The following is a 21,129-nucleotide window of genomic DNA, read 5'->3' as shown; positions in this document are numbered from 1 at the left end:
ACCTCTAAATACCATCACATTGGGCATTAGGATTTAACATATGAATCTGGGGAGACACAAACATTCAGCCTATAGCAAGGCCTATTATTTCTTCACTCTTTCACAAAGGATTTAATAAAGTTTTTCAACTGTAATAGTGTCAATGCAATGAGAATATTCAATTTATTCTACTTTCTAAAGTTGAAGTTCTTTACTATACTTAACTTATATATTATAGTATTAAAAAAGTAACATCATGGAGTCATCAGTGATCACTCATCTTTAATGTCATTCCAGATACATTGTTTTTGTACCATCTTAAAGAAAGTATCCCTCAACCTTGGGCAAGATAACAGGTATCAAAAAGAAGTGCAATTATGTGACAATATTTAAAAAAGAAAACAGGTCAGCGTGAGTGAGAGATAACTGACATGTGAGGACAAGGCTGTGTCAAAGAAATGATTTAAATAGGTGGTTTAGCTGCATTTGTACAAGCAACTCTATTCAAGTTGATATGTAACTTACTTGACATTCCCAGTATGTGCAATATGTGCAATGAAATGCTGCAAGATGCTGGAGCAAATCCACACAACTTTAAACTACATGGAGTATTTGGTTTCTTACTCCCAGTTTCCTAGGTCACATAAAAATGGCAATTGAATATATATATTTTAAAATGTATTTTTAATTTATATCATACACATTTTAATGTATTTATATTATATTCACTTATATATTTTTATTATTCATATATTAAATTTTTTTACAATTACATGTTATATATATATATACACACACATAAATTCGATGTGGTCTTATCACTGAAAAGCCTATTTTATATTCTTCTTCAACTTAATTCATTCTCATGGGCTTAGCCATCAAAGCAGTCCTTTCCCAGTAATTATTGTCATCTGAATATGTATTGTTATCATTTTTAATATCTTCCCATCCATTAAAGCATAATTTATGTAGTGTCTTCCCTCATAAAATTTGTCAGCTTTATGACCCAGCAATCCCACTACTGGGCCTATACCCTGAGAAAACAGTAATTCAAAAAGACACATGCACTGCAATGTTCATTGCAGCACTATTTACAATAACCAGGACATGGAAGCAACCTAAATGTCCATTGACAGATGAATGGATAAAGAAGATGTGGTATATATATACAATGGAATATTACTCAGCCATAAAAAGGAATGAAATTGAGTCATTTGTAGAGATGTGGATGGACCTAGAGTCTGTCATACAGAGTGAAGTAAGTCAGAAATAAAAAAAAAAAATTCATATATTAATGTATACATGAGGAATCTAGAAAAATGGTACAGATGAACCTATCTGCAGGGCAGGAATAGAGACACAGATGTAGAGAACCAACCTGTGGACACAGGGGGGCAGGGGGTGGGGATGGAGGGAAGATGAATTGGGAGATTGGGATTGACATATATACACTACCATGTGTAAAACAGATAGCTAGTGGGAACCTGCTGTATAGCACAGGGAGCTCAGCTTAGTGCTCTGTGGTGACCTAGATGGGTGGGATGGAGGGAGTGGGAGGTCCAAGAGGGAGGGGATATATGTATACATATAGCTGATTCACTTCATTGCACAGCAGAAACTACCACAACATTGTAAAGCAACTATACCCTAATAAAAAAAAAAATTGATGAAAGAAAAAAAAAGGATATAGTGCCTTTCTTTTTTTTCCCCAACCACAGTGCAAGAAAGCCAAAGAAGGTAAACTTGAAGGGAGGAAGTTATTTGTGTAGTAAGGAAAAACAGTCTTCCAACTCTGCTGTTCTTCCTCTCTTCTGCCCTCTACGCCCAATACAATTACATAACCAATATAGAGAAAGGTGACTCCATATCCTCATTGCTCTTTAAAATAAGTGAATCCATGAAAATTAAGATACTTTGTGTAGGTTAAACCTTCTTTAAGACGGAAGGAAGGAAAACTTAAGTAAGCAGTTGTTTCTTATTTACAAAACAGCAGTAGACCCACAGACATAGAAAACAAACTTATGGTTACCAAAAGGGGAAGGGCAGGGGAGGGATAAATTAGGAGTTTGGGATTAACATACACACACTACCATATATAAAATAGATAACCAACAAGGACCTACTGTGTAGCACAGAGAACTCTATTCAATATTTTGCAATAACCTATAAGGGAAAAGAATCTGAAAAAAAAATAGATACATATGTGTGTATAACTGAATCACTTTGCTGTACACCTGAAACTAACACAGCATTGTAAATAACTATATAGTACTTCAATAAAAAAAAATAATGATAATCCTCCCTCAAAAAAAATAGTTCTTCAAACTTAACTGTGTTAAATTATTTTAAGCAATTGTGCATAAAGATCCCATTTCTGCCCTGAAGAACTTCAGATATTGTGACTAAAAGTTTAGACTTTGTCTGCTTTACTTGCAAGATGAGCAAATAAAATATTCAAGAGGAAAACCAGTCCTTAAAAACTGAGTATTTCTTATGTGCTCGTTAAAGAGTTGTCTGTAGATCTTGCTGGAGAATTTTTTTAATTAGCTACCTTTTCAAACCAATAGTTTTGTCTTTATATATGTTTTGTGCTCTTACCTAAATGTTTAAGAACAGGCATAAGTCATTCATTCTGTCTTTCAACAGACATTTATTGGTTATCTACTATGTGCCAAGCAATACTTTATTATGTCACTTCTTTCTTTGGTACAAGCGAAGTTGAGATTCTTTTTTTATTGAGGTATAGTTGATTTACAATGCTGTGTTAATTTCTGCTGTACAGCAAAGTGATTCAGTTGTACATATATATACCTTCTTTTTTAATATTCTTTTCCATTATGGTTTATCACAGGATATTGAATACAGTTCCTTGTGCTATACAGTAGGACCTTGCTGTTTATCCATTCTATATATAATAGTTTGCTTCTGCTAACCCCAAACTCCCAGTCCTTCCCTCCCTGCACCCTGGCAACCACAAGTCTGTTCTCTCTGTCTGTGAGTCTGTTTCTGTTTTGTAGATAAGTTCATTTGTGTCACATTTTAGATTCCACATATAAGTGATATCATATGATATTTGTCTTACTCTGTCTGGCTTACTTCACTTAGTATGACAATCTCTAGGTCCATCCATGTTGCTGCAAATGGCATTGTTTCATTTTTTTATGGCTGAGTAATATTCCATTGTATATATGTACCACATCTTCTTCACCCATTCATCTGTCGATGGCATGTCACATTTTTTAAAGTAAATCACAAGCTAAAAACTGTGTTTATTCAGAAAACATTAAATATGTACTATCTCTAAGATATCATGCAAGGTACAGGGATGAATATACTACTTTGCAAAAAAGAAAAGTCTATAATATGAAGATAACAAAGAAATGGTGATTATATACTTAAGTTCAAACCACAAAAAGTTTTTCAGAAATGACTTCTTCTTATCTATAAGTCAAAATACATGTGCAGTATGTAATGTGCACCCATTAAGGGAACATGTTCTAACACAGAGATTCTCTGTTCTTCAAATTTTTGACCCACCAATCAAGCTATTGAGGAATCTGGGTCCTACCATGGAAAACCCAACAGGCTCATTTTCCCTGAGACAAGCATTTAAATGCATTTATTATATGTATTCTTTTAATGTCTTAGTGTTTGTTTTGAAACCCTGTGCTCCCTCCTAGACTATCCTATTAATTGCTTTAATAAATTGTACATAAAACTCTCATTCCTTCTCTGAAGACCAGGCACTAGTACAGAGAATCATGCTGTGATTATAGATTGAGTCCCCCACTGCAACCCCTTCCCCAGCCATGTACTCCTGAATCCATCTAATTTGAATACTGCTACCAACTGTACCCCAACACCTATCTCACAAATGTGGGTTTTTCACTCAGGTGGTACTCAGTGAATATCTGTTGAATGAATGACAACTGAAGAGGGGTTACCAGTGGACAGACACAGCATATGGGCAACATAAGCTATATCCACTATTGGAAAAGCAATTTAAAATTTGTGTCATTTGGAGAGTAAAGTATCGTGAATCTCTGTCTCATTTATTATTATACAACTGGAATTAAAAATATGTTTAATCAAGAGTGTTCACTGAGCAATTGGTTTGTTACTTGGATTCTACAAAACACATGGGTAATGGCCCAGAGCTGGTCTAAGTAGCATTTTAGAAATCTTTGTGTATAATTTTTATTTCTCATTGTCCTCACCTTCTCTGAAAAGAATGGCTGACAACCTTTCCTTGTGATATCTGAGCCTTGAAGAGTGTTGTTTTATCTATTTTTATGACCAACCTTACACTTGTTAAGTGTAATGTTTGCTTTATGTAGCATAACAAATCTGTGATATGGTTCCCTGTGAATTAACAAGATTGGCTGGACAAAAGACAAGAAATCTTTTAAAAACAAATATTCACATTAAATACCTTGGATAGGTAAGGCTTGTGGGGATTTTTCTTTAATGCAACAGAAGTGCACCATTTCTGTTTTCAGAAATAGTTTCTCTCAGATCCTAGCTCATCTAGAACCATATTACATAAGTAAGGGCTTTGTTTGTACATTAGTATTTTACATCTTAGCGTCTTACTAAATCCTTTTTTGATCAATCTGATATTGAGCAGATCTATATTGATTTCTTCTACACTTGTTTATGGTATTTGTTTTGTTATATCTAGGATTAAAAGCCAAATTAACAAGTGTAATCAATTTTCTTAGTGATAAAGAAAGTCCCCTAGTACCCTTATACACATTCATCTAGGGATAAAAAAACTTAAGTGAAGATGTTGTAATAAATGGATCGATTTATTCGATCACTGAGCATAAAAACATTAGCTCTGGGAAAGCGCTTTCCTCTAAGAGCTTTAGCTACTGAGTTTCTCTTGTGTTGTACCAAATGATTTGCATTTTTAGAGAAAGTTCATGTCTGCAGTGAGTTCCAGTGACAAGATGAATAAATTGCTTTTCTTTCCCTCTTTTTCTGACTTTACGAAGCTGAATCCATCAGGGGTTGAGTCAAAGTATAATGAAATAAAGGCAACAACGCACCTGATGGAAACCCTGGATTAGGTTCCTCATTGCCCAAGCCCAGTTGTCCTAGATTTCCTGTCAGCTTAGTGGTCTTCAGGGAGATCCCTGGGGCGTGTGGCAGTTTTTTTTAACTGCTATATTAGAAACCATCTCTAGAAGACAAGAAAATAGACAAACAACAATTAAGGACTAGATAGGATTTTCATGGCAGTTCTCCACAAGGTCAAATAAATCCTCCTCTCCAAACCTAACACAATACAGCTGCCTAAGAGACTTTCCTATTACCTTCCTTCTTTTGAATTCACTGGAGTGAGAGTGAGTATAGAAGTTATGAACATGGGCTTTGGATCCAAACTGACCTAGGTTTGCATCTCCACTGAGCCAGTTTTCACCTGTGCTATATTAAGAAAAAGTCAATCCCTTAGTATGATCATGTCTAGTTGCATCCAGGTTGCTGCATGTGTATAACTGAGTCACTTTGCTGTACAGCAGAGATTGCCACAGCATTGTAAATCAACTCTACTTCAATTTTAAAAAAAAAGTCAATCCCTTCAACCTTTGGTTTCCTTATCTGCACATTAGGGAGGTTGAGCAGTTTAAAAAAAGAGGCTCCCATCCAAGTACTGACCAGGCCCAACCCTGCTTAGCTTCTGAGATCAGGCACTTCCGGAGTGTAAGAATGAAATAATGCCATTTGCAGCAACATGGATGGACCTAGAGATTATCATACTAAGTGAAGTAAATCAGACAGAGAAAAACAAACATCATATCACTTATATGTGGAATCTAAACTATGATACAAATGATCTTATTTACAAAAGAGAAACAGACTCACAGACATAGAAAACAAACTTATGGTTACCAAAGGGGAAAGGGGGTGGGGGAGGGAAAATTAGAAGTTTGGGATTAGCAGATACAAACTACTATATATAATATAGATTAAAAGACAAGGTCCTAATGTATAGCACAAGGAACTATATTTAATGTCCTATACTAACCTATAGTGAAAAAGAATACGAAAAAGAATATATATATATGTACGTATGTATGCAAAACTGAATCACTTTTGCTGTACACCAGAAACTAGCACAATACTGTATATACTTCAATAAAATATGTATGACAATAGTTAGGATATGAAATTTTTTTAATTTAAAAAATTTTTTAAAGTTCTATCACATTCCCTCATACAAAATACATTCTCAATCCATGGAAATGAATTTAATTTTTACTCATGGTCTGAATGTTGCAACTGAACAAAAGACAAGCAGCTATCCTTCCTCCTTTTAACAAACAGGCTATTTTTCTCCTACCTTAAATAGTAGGTATAAATAAGAGGAAGGTTATACAAAACAATGGATCTCAAACTTTAGTGAGCAAACAAATGACCTTGGTATTCTTTTAAAATGCAGATTCTGATTTACTAGGTCTAGAGTGGGGTCTGAGATTTAGGGGGTTTTTTGGGGGAAGGGGAGTTGTTTCAGGAAAGAGGGTACTCTGATTTTGGTTATTCCATCTTGACTAGAAAAACTGCAGAATTTGTTATGTGGCATTAATTGGAGAAATTTTAAAAACTGCATGAAGACATCAACACTATATTTATTTATCTTAAGAAAGTATTCAGTGTCTGAACAGATTGACAGATGTGAATAAGATACTCTCATTAAAAGTTTAGATATCTAGAAAAAGAAACTCAGGAGAATTCTGTGTCAATGTGATCTCTTCAATACTTCATCCAAGTCTGGCTCCATTCTATTTAAGGTAATGATGCTTAAGGGAGGTGAAAGAACCTATAATTTTGAGTTCAAATATACTTCTGATCCTTGTACAAATTTTAATAGGCTTCATATATTAACAAAAGCCTTTGAAAAGGGGGTTGCTATATACCAGAACCTGTAATATGAAAGGTCACATATCAGTTTTTGACACTTAAGAGAATCTACCCAAACTTGATGTGTTCTGCCTTAAAAGTGTTTATATCTTGACTATTATACTCATCAGATATAGAATAACCACATCATGACTTCTGCTTCAAAACGCAGTTAGAAGAGATTACCTTTGTGTTTGTTAACAAAAAATAGGAAAGTATTACTAAGAAAACTTGGATGGTTTTGGTTTTTTGGGTTTTTTTGGTTGGTTTTGGTTGTTGTTTTTGTTTTGTTTGTTTTTTTGGTAAAGTGGGATTAACTCTGTAATCTCAGGCTTCGGTTCATAGAATTTTTATAAACTGTAAAATGAGAAGTGCCATGAATGACAAACCAATATTACCAAAAAAAAAAAAGAAAAAGGGGGGGGTGGTGCAAGGAGGAAAAAAAGAAAGAGAAAGGGGAAAGAAAGACAAGGAAAAGAGAAATATCAACTCATATACTAGCATCAAGTATGTTGACACTTAAACCATGCTTCACATGACCAAACTGGTGACATTAGCACTTTGTGATTATTATATGCAATTTCACACACACACACACACACACACACGCACACGCACAAGATCCATTCTCCCACTTTGCTCTGTGTCCCAGGGGACTGATTTCAGACTGCATCTCACAGGTTAACTTGCCTGCTGTCTTCCTGGTTTGGATTTATCTAAAGGGAGTCATCAGCAGGGGCTCGGAGGTTAGGAGGTGGAAAGGTCAGGAATTATTCCTTAGGCCCTGACTTCAGCTCAGTTCTGACAGCTGTGACACTACAACCACTGCTTCTAGATTCAGTTGGGTGAGCACTATTCTAAACTTCCATCCCTCACTCAGGGTACAGTAACGCCATCCTGTCCCCCTTTAACTTCAGCCTGGGGAAGATAATGGCATAGCATCCCTCCACTGGGAGTCACTGGGTGCCTGATGATCTCTTGTCATTCTAGCCCTGCCCTCATCTCTTAATAGCCCCTTCATTAACATCTCTTCAAAATCCCAGTTGAATGTGCCATCTGCTTCTTCCTGACTGATACCCAAGGCCTTCTCTATTGTGAGTATCAAGTGGAGTGGCTAAAGGCAAGCAAGTACAAGAAATATTAGGAAACTTCCACTTGCTAAAAAGTTCAGTTGATGAGAGAACAGTGCCAATGAGGCCATAATGTGTGTCTGGCTGTGCTCCAGGCTCACAGGCTATATCCCTGACCAGCCATTTTACACACCATCAGTTACAAGGAGGACCATGCCAAAAAGGACACGGCAGTCTGTGCCAATCCATCACTACTTCTGGGAACATAATTCAAAGACGAGCTCTTCAATTGAGATAGCTTCAAAATCATCTTTGTTCCCAAAGAACAGCTTTTGTGATTCTAGTGAAAATTTTATACAGGCTAATTTAAATAATAAAACCATCCCTGTCAATATCTTTATCAAAAATATACTTTCATTTTGTTACTTAGTCTGTCATTAATTCCTAATGACATAGGTTAAAAGTCAAGGTTATCAAAAATGCCTTATATTGGCAATTGGACTTGGGATTTATAAGAATATATATTCAACTCGTTTCTTTAAAATTTTCCAACTGTTGTGATTAAATGAATGAAACTACATAACACTGTCTAGAAGATAAGCAGTTAAAGTTTAATTTATTTATTTAAAGTGATTTTCTGATTATCAAATATGAATGACAAATTTTCAGTGTATATACTCTGTTCTCCTCAGTACAGTTACCTTCTAAAACCACACTGTAATAGGCCATTGTACATGTAGCACTGTATTAATATTGATATACTGGGCTTACTTCCATGGTGTTAATTTTATGTGATTTGAATACATGGGAGAGGGGGAGCTATTTCTGTCCTTTTTTTGGAAATCAGTTTCTGAGACTGTCTACTCTGAGCATGAAAAAGAACTATTTCTACTAAAATTGAATTGTGCTGCAATACTAAAGGAAAATATAATCTCCTCATTAATAATGGCATAATGCTAAGATCACCCATAAGATACGAGCAGTTTTCATACATGGTATTTATTCTTAATCATTTTCATGAAACACAACCTGAATTTTATTTGTTAACAAAGGCTTTTGAGACATTTTGATAAGGTCAACAGAAAGCACAGTCTTTTAACATTAGGTGATCAACTTTTTGACAATAGCAGGACCGGCAGACCTAATGGAATAATAGCCTGCAGTGTCCAGCTAAATATAATATACAAACGTAATCAACCCTATGACGACTATTCAGAAGTAATCCCTTTAGCTTTGAACTGCAACACATATTTCAACAAAGCAAAAACGTTTTGAAGAAATTCTCTGCAGACCACACTTATACAATACATCCTTCATATCCTGCTCTACGTGTTTGCTGCTTACAGTGAGTTTTAAATTTAAGGTAATGACCGCTGTATATTCATGTGAGCATACAACAATACTTTTGATTTGTTGTGGAAAGGTTGAATCCATTACCAGGGGTATAGTCTATAAACTATGACACAACATTTATGTATGAGTTATTATTTACCTTTTTCTAGTAAGGCCACTAAAAATGTTTTGCATGACGAAATGATAAAAATTCATTCACCTTTTCAGTCACAAAACTACCAGGTAGCATCTCTCCCATTTCAATTTATACTCCCCTACAGATAACATTTTTTTTAAATCTCATTTATATATAGTACTGTATTATATGAAAATTATATGCCATTGTTTCAAGTAAAGGAATCGGATTGTAGGTTTATTGCAATTCAGCATCATTGACTTATTCTATTGCTCTTTGGTACAAGGTAGGCTAAAATGTGGTAAAATGAGATCCTTTTGTTGCCCACTTGAGGGAATCTACCCTTTGAGAGCCTTTACGATTAGCAACAGGGAAGTGCCTTTTTCTATTGAAATGGAGGCGGTGTAAGCAAATACCAAACTCTCAGCTTTGCATTGGTTCTGGTCTCCCTTGCTGGAGTGATATGGGTCCTAATATTCCAGCTTCCTTGAAGATCTACAGATCAAACATCTCAAATCATACCCTAAGAACAGACCCACAACAGGAAACCTAGGTTAGGAATCAAAATGAGTGCTTTTGCATGATGGAACCAAGAGTCAACAATCCCATGATGCTCACCTTGTTGCAAATGAACAGAAGTCTCAGAAAACCTGAATGATAACTTCAAATGTTCCCCTGTATAAATTAACCTTTGCTAAGGTTTCCTAACACAGCAAGTGTGAATGTCTTTTTTTTAAACTAGCAATTGTGGCCCAAGTTGAGTAAAAGAGTAGCTGCAGATGTAGCTATTCTTCTCAGAGAATCTACTTGAAAACTATTCCACAATAAAAATCACCTTTGCTGAGCATCTGGGGAATGAATGCTAAACAATTATTTGAGACCAACCAGGCATAATTTCAAACTTGGAAAATCCAGGAACAATTTCTCCAATTTAAAAAATATTGTTACATCCTGCCAAACCAAAGGGAATGCTGAGTTTAAGACATTAGATAGTATAAAACAGGCATTAGGATGTCAGGATGGTTCTCTGTATTGTGATGCAATCAAAATATTAAACTGAGAAGCCCAGGGTAGTTCTTTACTTCAAAAGGTGATAGAATATATTAGTTAAAGTAAAGGCTAAGCTACTATTACAAAGAGTCCCAAAAGTACAGTAGCTTAAGAATATAGAAGTTTGTTTCTTCCTTAATCCTGAAGTGAGCTGTCTACATTTACAAGGTAGTCCCACAGGCATTCAGGGGGCCATGACCTTCTGTCTTATTGTTCCACCATCCCCCAGGGCAGGGTTTCTCAATATAGCACTATTAAAATTTTGAGCTGGATGATTTTTTTTTGGCGAGAAGGGTGGGGAATGGCTGTCATGAGCATTGTAGGATATTTAGCAGCATTCCTGGTTTCTACCCACTAGATGCCAGTAGCACTTCCACCGATCAGTTCTGATGACAAAAATATCTCCAGATATTTCCAAATCTGCCCTGTGGAGCAAAATCTTCCCAGTTGAGAACGATTGACTTGGATGTTGTTATTGTCTGCATGGTTGAAACTGAATCATAAATTTCCATGTTCAAGATTGAGGAAAATGGAAAGTTTAAGGGAAAATAAATGCCCAATGCCTAATGCTCAGACCCAGAAGCAGTATGTATCATTCTGTCCACATTCATTGATGAGAACTTACTCATGTGTCTTCAACCAAATATGTATATGCTGATGGGGAAGATTTAGTAGAGTGCAAAAAAACTGATAAGTGAAAGACAGAAGGAATTACTAGAGCCATGTCTTATGTAGGCAAGAGAGGATGAGATCTAGTGAAGACTTAGAGGGATTGACCTTAGATGGGAGTATGGGGGACATGAAGCATATAGAACAGAAACAAGTAAGTAACTTGACACAGCTTGTGGAAGCTTTTTCCTACTCTGTTTTATTTCCTCTATGAAACTGGAAAATAAATCATCAGCTGAGAATGATAATGAATATAGAGAGTTGGAGGTTTGAGAAAATGGAAGAAAGAGTAAATCAGTCATCTAGGAGAGTGGAAGAATGAATGGACTAGGAACATTTAATAGGATGGCCTGAAAGTATTGAGTTCCCCCTAATGTCGGTGACCATGAATTTAAAGTGAGACCCACTTGTATGTTTTTCCAGCCACACTGAGCCTTACACTGCAGGAGAGGAATAGGCAGAGAGTTGGATTTAACTGGGATTATAGTTTTGTCAAACGAATATAACAAAGTGAGAAAAAAAGGATAAGGAAGTCAGCCTATATGCAAGAGGGTGAATGACCATGGAGTTTAAATGGTACAAAGAAGGGAAAGAAGAAATCCAGATAGGGAGGAACAATGAAAAGATGGTAGAATTGGAAGTCCCAGTGGGGTTGAAGAATTGCTGGTGGTGGGGTAGTAGAGGGAGTGATCCAGAAAAAATAAAAGCTGGCAGTCTACTAGTTGAATGCAGGAAACTGAGTTTGAGGGGGGCTTGCAGTTACTGGTAATGAAAAAGTCTGAGAATGACCATGGGAATTAATGGCTACGGTAACGTAAAGGACAAGATCTAAAAGAACAGAGCTCAAGGAATTGAGACCCAGGGTGAAAGAATCTTCTAAATGTACATTTAAATTGCTAAATTAAGAAAGTAGTGGGAAATTGACAATGAACCAATGATGAAATGAACTGAGAATGATCCAGTTGCAGGTATATCACAACAATAGTTGATTATATAAATTGATGATGTGAGTTTTAGGAAGGGAAGAAGGGAGGGCAAATACGCTGAAAGAGAACAATAAGGAGGAGGACACCTGCCCTTCTGCAAGTACAATGGTAAGAGGACTGATGAAAAGAAAAACAAGAAGGGCTTCTGGGCTGGCAGTATCCTCAGAGGACAGCCAAGATTCTGTCAGAACAAGAAAGTAAAAGGAATTTCAGAAAATAAAGTGAGAATATAGTGGAAATGTTTCAGGAGTTGTGGTAGGTGGGACATGGGGACAAAATATGAAATATGCAGCACTTTATGAAAAGTAGAATGCAGGAAATGAAAGAGGACCTGGACACTGAGGCCTGTTATAAGCAAGGATAAAGAGCATCTTATTAGATAAGTGCATTCAAGTCAAAAGTAGAAAGGCAGGAGACCTTCAAGATGTCAGAAGAGGAAGATGTGGAGATCACCTTCCTCCCCACAAATACATCAGAAATACATCTACATGTGGAACAACTCTTACAGAACACCAACTGAATGCTGGCAGAAGACCTCAGACCTCCCAAAAGGCAAGAAACTCCCCACGTACCTGGGTAGGGCAAAAGAAAAAAGAAAAAACAGAGACAAAAGAATAGGGACGGGACCTGCACCACTGGGAGGGAGCTGTGAAGGAGGAAAGGTTTCCACACACTAGGAAGCCCCTTCACTGGTGGAGATGGGGGGAGTGGCAAAGGGGAAGCTTCAGAGCCACAGGGGAGAGGGCAGCAACAGGGGTGCAGAGGGCAAAGTGGAGAGATGCCCACACAGAGGATCAGTATGAACCAGCACTCACCAGCCTGAGAGGCTTGTCTGCTTACCTGCCGGAGGGGTGGGGGCTGGGAGCTGAGGCTCAGGCTTCAGAGGTCAGACCCCAGGGAGAGGACTGGGGTTGGCTGCATGAACACAGCCTGAAAGGGGTTAGTGCACCACAGCTAGCCGGGAGGGAGTCTGGGAAAAAGTCTGGAACTGCCTAAGAGGCAAGAGACCATTGTTGTGGGGTGCGCGAGGAGACGGGATTCAGAACACCGCCTAAACGAGCTCCAGAGACTGGCGCTAGCCACGAGTATCAGCGTGGACCCCAGAGACGGGTATGACATGCTAAGGCTGCTGCTGCAGCCACCAAGAAGCCTGTGTGCAAGCACAGGTCATTATCCACACCTCCCCTCCTGGGAGCCTGTGCAGCCCGCCACTGCCAGGGTCCCGTGATCCAGGGACAACTGCCCCGGGAGAACACATGCCATGCCTCAGGCTATTGCAATGTCATGCAGGCCTGTGCCGCAGCAGGCTCTCCCCACGTTCCGTACCCCTCCCTCCCCCCAGCCTGAGTGAGCCAGAGCCCCCTAATCAGCTACTCCTTTAACCCCGTCCTATCTGAGCAAAGAACAGATGCCCTCAGGTGACCTACATGCAGAGGCAGGACCAAATCCAAAGCTGAACCCCAGGAGCTGTGCAAACAAAGAAGAGAAAGGGAAATCTCTCCCAACAGCCTCAGGAGCAGCGGATAAAATCTCCACAATCAAATTGATGTACCCTGCATTAGTGGAATACCTGAGTAGACAAAAAATCATCCCAAAATTGAGGTGGTGGACTTTGGGAACAACGATATATAAATTTTCTTCCTTTTTCTCTTTTTGTGAGTGTGTATGTGTATGCTTCTGTGTGTGATTTTGTCTGTATAGCTTTGCTATTACCATTAGTCCTAGGATTCTGTCTGTCCTTTTTTTTTTTTTTTGGATAGTTTTGTTTTGTTTCTTTAGTACACTTTTTAGTGCTTGTTATCATGCTGGATTTGTTTTTTGGTTTAGTTGCTCTGTTCTTTCTTTCTTTCCTTTTTTTCTTTTTTAAATTACTTTTTATTTTTTTTAATTTTTAATAATTATTTTTTATTTTAATAACTTTATTTTATTTTATTTTATTTTTTCTTTCTTTCTTTTTTTCTCCCTTTTCTTCTGAGTCGTGTGGCTGACAGGGTCTTGGTGCTCCAGCCAGTGTCAGTCCTGTGCCTCTGAGGTGGGAGAGCTGAGTTCAGGAAATGAGTCCACCAGAGACCTCCCAACACCACGTAACATCAAACAGCAAAAGCTCTCCCAGAGATCTCCATCTCAACGCTAAGACCCAGCTCCACTCAACAAGGACCTAGAAGAACTAAAGAGCAAACAAACAATGTTGAACAGCAGAATAAATGAAATTAAAAATTCTCTAGATGTAATCAATAGCAGAATACCTGAGGCAGAAAAACAGACACATGACCTGGAAGACAAAATTCAACACTCATTTATGATAAAAATCCTCCAGAAAGTAGGCTTAGAGGGAACTTACCTCAACATAATAAAGGCCATATATGACAAACCCACAGCCAACATCGTTCTCAATGGTGAAAAACTGAAACCATTTCCACTAAGATCAGGAACAAGACAAGGTTGCCCACTCTCACCACTATTATTCAACATAGTTTTGGAAGTTTTAGCCACAGCCCTCAATAGCCAAACCAATCTTGAGAAAGAAAAATGGAGCTTGAGGAATCAGGCTCCCTGACTTCAGACTATACTACAAAGCTACAATAATCAAGACTGTATGGTCATGGCACAAAAACAGAAATGTAAATCAATGGAACAGGATAGAAAGCCCAGAGATAAACCCATGCACATAAGGTCACCTTATCTTTGATAAAGGAGGCAAGAATATACAATGGAGAAAAGACAACCTCTTCAATAAGTGGTGCTGGGAAAATTGGACAGTCACATGTAAAAGAATGACATTAGAACACTCCCTAACACTATACACAAAAATAAACTCAAAATGGATTAAAGACCTAAATGTTAGGCCAGACAGTAGAAAACACTTAGAGGAAAACACAGGCAGAACACTCTATGATATAAATCACAACAAGATCCTTTTTGACCCACCTCCTAGAGAAATGGAAATAAAAACAAAAATAAACACATGGGACGTAATGAAACAAAAGCTTTTGCACAGCAAAGGGAAACATAAGCAAAACGAAAAGATAACCCTCAGAATGGGTGAAAATATTTTCAAATGAAGCAACTGACAAAGCATTAATCTCCAAAATTTACAAGCAGCTCATGTAGCTCAATATCAAAAAAACAAACAACCCAATCCAAAAATGGGCAGAAGACCTAGATAGACATTTCTCCAAAGAAGAAATACAGAATGCCAACAAGCACATGAAATATTGCTCAACATCACTAATCGTTAGAGAAATGCAAATCAAAACTACAATGAGGTATCACCTCACACCAGTCAGAATGGCCATCTTCAAAAAATCTACAAACAATAAATGCTGGAGTGCATGTGGAGAAAAGGGAACACTCTTGCACTCTTGGTGGGAGTGTAAATTGATACAGCCACTATGGAGAACTTTATGGAGGTTCCTTAGAAAACTAAAAATAGAACTGCCATATGACCCAGCGATCCCACTACTGGACATATACCCTGAGAAAACCGTAATTCAAAAAGGGTCATGTACCAAATTGTCATTGCAGCTCTATTTACAATAGGCAGGACATGGAAGCAACCTAAATGTCCATTGATAGATGTTTGGATAAAGAAGATGTGGCCCATATATACAATGGAATATTACTCAGCCATAAAAAGAAATGAAATTGAGTTATTTGTAATGAGGTGGATGGACTTAGAGTCTGTCATACAGAGTAAAGTAAGTCAGAAAGAGAAAAACAAATAGCAAATGCTAACACATATATATGGAATCTAAAAAACAAAACAAAACAAAAAACTTGGTCATGAAGAACCTAGGAGCAGGACAGGAATAAAGACGCAGACATAGAGAATAGACTTGAGGACACGGGGAGGAGGAAGGGTAACCTGGGACGAAGTGAGAGAGTGGCATGGACTTATATATACTACCAAATGTAAAATAGATAGCTAGTGGGAAGCAGCCGCATAGCACAGGGATATCAGCTCAGTGCTTTGTGACCACCTAGAGGGGTGGGATAGGGAGAGTGGGAGGGAGATACAAGAGGTAGGAGATATGGGGATATATGTATTTGTACAGCTTATTCACTTTGTTATAAAGCAGAAACTAACACACCATTGTAAAGCAATTACACTCCAATAAAGATGTTAAAAAAAAAAAGTAGAAGAGCAGATATGAAAGTTAAGTAATAAATTAATATTTCTATTTATGTCTAAATTTCCCATATCTTATTTGATTATTTGGATTCTTTATATTGCTCTCTAAATTAATTGTCCTTCAGAGTTTTGCTTTAACAAGTTATCTTATCTCCAAACAGTGGCTGTTCCATTTGCCATTTCATATATCACAAGAATTCTGTGAGTTAGGAATTCGAACCTGGCTTGGCTAGACATCCATTGAGGTTACCCAATGATAATACTCAACTGACAGATGGGTTGATCTGAAGGATCCAAGAAAGTTTTACTCACAGAGTGGAGCTTTGGCGGGATGGCTAGAAGGCTGGGCTCAACTGGGACTGTCAACTGGAGCATCTGTACATGGCCTCACCAGGATGGCAATTTCAGGGTGGTAGGACTTTTTATATGGCAACTGGCTTCCTCCAAAGCAAGCATCCTAAGAGAACCAGGTGGAAGCAGCATAGCCTCTTCTTATCTAGGTTTGGAAGTCATGCAGTCACTTCCTCCACATTCTATTGATTACAAAATAGTACTATGCCTAGCCCAGTTTCAAGAGGAGGGGAACTGGATTCCACCTCTTGAAGGGGAAGTGGCAAGGTCATAGTTTTGAGGAACGTGTAGAGTGAGAGATATCATTGTGGCCATCTTTGACCAATATAATCTGCACTGGTGATACAAGTAATACATAAACTTTTGTCATAAAGGTGATAAGGGTAGATACCCCTGAAAAGAGATCCCCACGTTCAAACTCAAAAGAACTGTAAACTGTATTTGTGATAAACCATTAAATATATGCATCTTTTTTTCTTTAGGAGGGTCTAGAAGATCCACAATGGAAAGTTTATATCAAACCTCAGAGTTTTCGGAAGAGGACCTCAGTGGGTATGATAAATCAAGTTAAACTTTCTATTACGTATCCACATTATGCAAGATGCTAAGTATAATGTAATTCTCCAAACACAAAAAAGGTAACTTCATCTAACACTTGATAAGCTACTACTGAAACACTGGTTAAAAAAAGAAAGAAAGAAAGAAATCATAGAGGTACTTTTAAATAATACATAAGGTTAAGTACTTTTAATCTTTTAAGCTATGTCTAAAAATTACAGAATACAAAAATCCAGTTGACCCTTGAACAACATGGAGGTTAGGGATGCCAACCCTTCCCACAGTCAAAAATATGCATATAACCTATAGTCAGCCCTCCATATACATATTTTTCTCCATATCCTAGGCTCTGCATTTGCAGATTCAATCAGCCACTGATTGTATAGTACTGTAGTATTTACTATTGAAAAAAGTCTGCATATAAGTGGACTCCCACAGTTCAAAACCATGTTATTCAAGGTCAATTGCAATATCTTAAAAGCAAGGTTTTTGTTTGTTTTTTTTTTTTGCTTTCTAGTCCAATATAAAATTTAATTTTATAATTTATTTTATTTCAGATTTCCAGATAATCAAAAAAAATGAGACTTAAACCAACTTTTGACTCAACAACAAATCAAGAAGTAATTTATCATATCACTTCAGTCTTTGATACCTGTAATATGAGTATGTTACAAATAATAGAGTTATAATAAAACTATGACTACATTTTCATTGGATTTTGTATTATAATTTGCTACTACAAATTTAGTCTAAAACATCTAAATCCATGAAAATTAAATATATCCCAAATGCTTAGAAATATCAAGAATTATCCATAAGCTAAACTGTAAAATTTTCCTCTTATCCATTATTCTACCAGAAATAGTGCTATTACACTTGATGTTAGCCAAAAGGCTGAGAAGCAATAGAAATAATGCTATTATAGAATCAAAATTTGGTTGTGTCTAATGAGAAAATTGTTTTAAGCTTAAGGAAGTCTATGTTGAATAAAGGTAGGAAAAGATTTACTAAAATTCCTGGGAACCTTTTCAACATATGTAAAAGGATTGTAACCAATCGAGACTACCATACTGATAAGTACTGCTCAAAACAGTCTGCTTCACCAAGGTAAAGGAAAACTCGTTTCCTCTATTTGCCCCACTTCTGACACCAAATGTGTGAGTTTTTCCACTCCAGTTCTCAGCAGACACTGACTGGGTGTCTTACAATTTAACTTAATTCTGACACTAACTGCCAGGAGTTGGCACAGACCACAGATTAAGGGATCAGGTCCGTAAGACTGTCCCCCACTTCATATGCCAATTGCAAGCCCCAGCTTGTCACCTGTACTTCTGGCTGAGTTGGCCAGAACTGAGGATTCCCACAACCCCCTTCTCAGCTTCAATAATTTGCTATAACAACTCACAGAACTCAGGGAAGAAGATACTTACACTTGCCAGTTTATTATAAAGAGTATAATAAAAGATATAGATGAACAGAAAAATAGAAGTATAGGGCAAGGCATGGGGTAAGGGGAACAGGGCTTCCATGCCCTCCCAGGGAGTAGCTCCCTCTGAGCACCTCAGTTCATTCACCAACATAGATGCTCCCCAAATCCTTTCAGTTGTTTTTTATGGAGGCTTTATTACCTAGATATGATTGGTTAAATCATTGACAATTAGTGATTAACTCAACCTCCAGCCTCTCTCTCCCCAGAGGTCAGGACATAGGGTGGAAAGTTTCAACCCTCTAGTCACATGGTTGACTCCCCTGACCACTAGCCCCTTATTTTATGGGCTTTCCAAAAAAGTCACTTTATTAAAATAAACCAAGGTGTGATTGAAAAGATCTTGTTATTAATGACAAAACATGCTCCTTTCACCTTTATTCACCTTTCCAGAGTTGTTTAAGGTGCCAGGGACAAAAAAACAAATATTAATTTATCGTATAATATTAGGAGTTCTGTGCCAGAAACCAGAGAGGAAGACCACATATATATTTCTTATTACAACATTACACTGTGTAAAAGTATATTTTATGATACTTTTAGCTGATAGTATATAATGTATATAATGTATAGTATATAATGTATATAGTATATAGTATATAGTATAGTATATAGTATATATATACTATATAGTATATAGTATATAATGTATCCATACCAATTTTAAAAGACTATGAAAATCCTTCAGTCTTAGGCCCCTCGCCTAATGTGACTTACAAAATGAGAGGACATAGCTGAAATAATTATGTGTATAATTTCTAGAGATTTGCAGATCTAGGGGAATCCACAAATGAAATTCTTTACCAAAAATAAAGACTTTTACTCCCACTTAACCTTAGTCAATATACACTTTAATTTTGCTTCTTTTTAATTCCTCATGATTCAAGTTTGGGGACTAACCCTAGAACACTGAGGTGTGGAGTCATACTGCTTTCACATAATAGTGATGCATCCACACTCTGCTCAAGGTGATGATTCGGTGCAAATACCAAAAACTGTAGATGGGGTAAGTGGAAAAATAGAATAATTATCCTTTGTTGTTTATTGAATCAATAAACCCAATTTCCACAGCATCTCTGATTCCTGAATTATTATTTTTTTTTTGCCATTCCCACAGACTTCTATGTTTTGTTTTGCCCAAAAAGTAGAATTAAAGTGTGTTTATCTCTTTAAGGAAACCCCAGATGTCTCCATCAAGCCTTACAAAATATTGAGACAGAGAATAAATTGGTTAAGGAGGTTTTCTGAGAACAAATCTTTATTAAATTAACAAACAAGGAGGCCATTGGACTGAGGTGGTTCTTGGTGGCCTAAGTAAATAAGCTAAAACCTAAGCCTGTAATTGCCTCAAAGTTAAGAGATCAAAATTAAAGACAATCAATCACAAACAGCCAACTATGGTTTCCCAAATAAGACAACTGCTTAAGCTATAGCTAATCAAATAATTTCCTTGCTTTATAAAAGTCTTGCCCCTACCTCCTATCAGTGGTGTTCCTAACCATTTCCAGTTTGGCACTACTACCTGATTCACATTGGGTTTTAACCTTTTTTAATGCCTCAGCTTATCTTTTAACACCTTCTCTGGTGATCACCAGATCTCTTTTTTCCAGAAATTTCCTGGTTTAGCTAGAAACAGTCATTTAAAAGGGTGGTGTTAGTCAGGAACAGGAAAATAGATCAATGGAACAGAAAAGGGCATTCAGAAACAGCCGAAATTATATATATAAATTTAGTTTATGATGAAGGTGATATTTCAAAACAATTGGGAAAGGATAGCATATATAATAAACATTCTGAAACCACTGGTTATCTGTTAAGGAACAAAATCTAGACTGTGTTCCCTATCTCACATCATCTAATCAGATAGAATTATCTGTTATAGAATTAGAAATAAACCAGGATCAAACAGAGAGGACTGTGTTTCTAACCTTGGGTTGGGGAATGCCTTCCTAATTCAAAAATCAAAGTCAGTTGCAGAATGAACAATGACTACAACATATGTGACTACATTAAAAATATTAATATGGTGAAAAGTTAACTAAATGGAGTTAAAATACCAACGACAGAGCAGGAGAATTTAAAATGACAAAAGAATTAATGATCATAAAACACAAATAATTTATTTTAAAAAGATTAATAAAGAAGAGAAGAGGATGGGCTTCCCTGGTGGTGCAGTGGTTGAGAATCTGCCTGCCAATGCAGGGGACACGGGTTCGAGCCCTGGTCTGGGAAGATCCCACATGCTGCGGAGCAACTAGGCCCATGAGCCACAACTACTGAGCCTGCGCGTCCGGAGCCTGTGCTCCACAACAAGAGAGGCCGCCATAGTGAGAGGCCCACGCACTGCGATGAAGAGTGGCCCCCGCTCGCCGCAACTAGAGAAAGCCCCCGCACAGAAACGAAGACCCAACACAGCCATAAATAAATAAATAAATAACTTAGGATTTCTTTCTAAAAAAAAAAAAAGAGAAGAGGAA

At 37.2% G+C, this 21,129-nt stretch overlaps 1 protein-coding gene across 3 annotated transcripts in view; it reads left to right on the top strand.

The window, feature by feature from the left end:
• The window catches only part of TTC29 (tetratricopeptide repeat domain 29), a 255,421-nt gene extending 236,241 nt beyond the window's left edge, over positions 1 to 19,180 (top strand). For 2 of the 3 annotated variants that reach the window (XM_082389007.1, XM_082389008.1), the window contains 2 exons: positions 17,091 to 17,160; positions 17,724 to 19,180. In XM_082389007.1, the coding sequence (XP_082245133.1) occupies positions 17,091 to 17,160; positions 17,724 to 17,748 (95 nt within the window). In that variant the 3' untranslated portion in view covers positions 17,749 to 19,180. The remainder of the gene's footprint in view (positions 1 to 17,090; positions 17,161 to 17,723) is intronic. The other variant, XM_082389006.1, reaches the window with a different exon arrangement.
• Positions 19,181 to 21,129: the final 1,949 nt, after the last annotated feature.

This window comes from Balaenoptera borealis (assembly GCF_965194805.1).
Source record: "Balaenoptera borealis genome assembly, chromosome: 4".
NCBI classification, from domain to species: Eukaryota; Metazoa; Chordata; class Mammalia; order Artiodactyla; family Balaenopteridae; genus Balaenoptera; species Balaenoptera borealis.
Note: the sequence above shows the minus strand (reverse complement) of the source record. Positions and strands in the feature narration are given on the sequence as shown.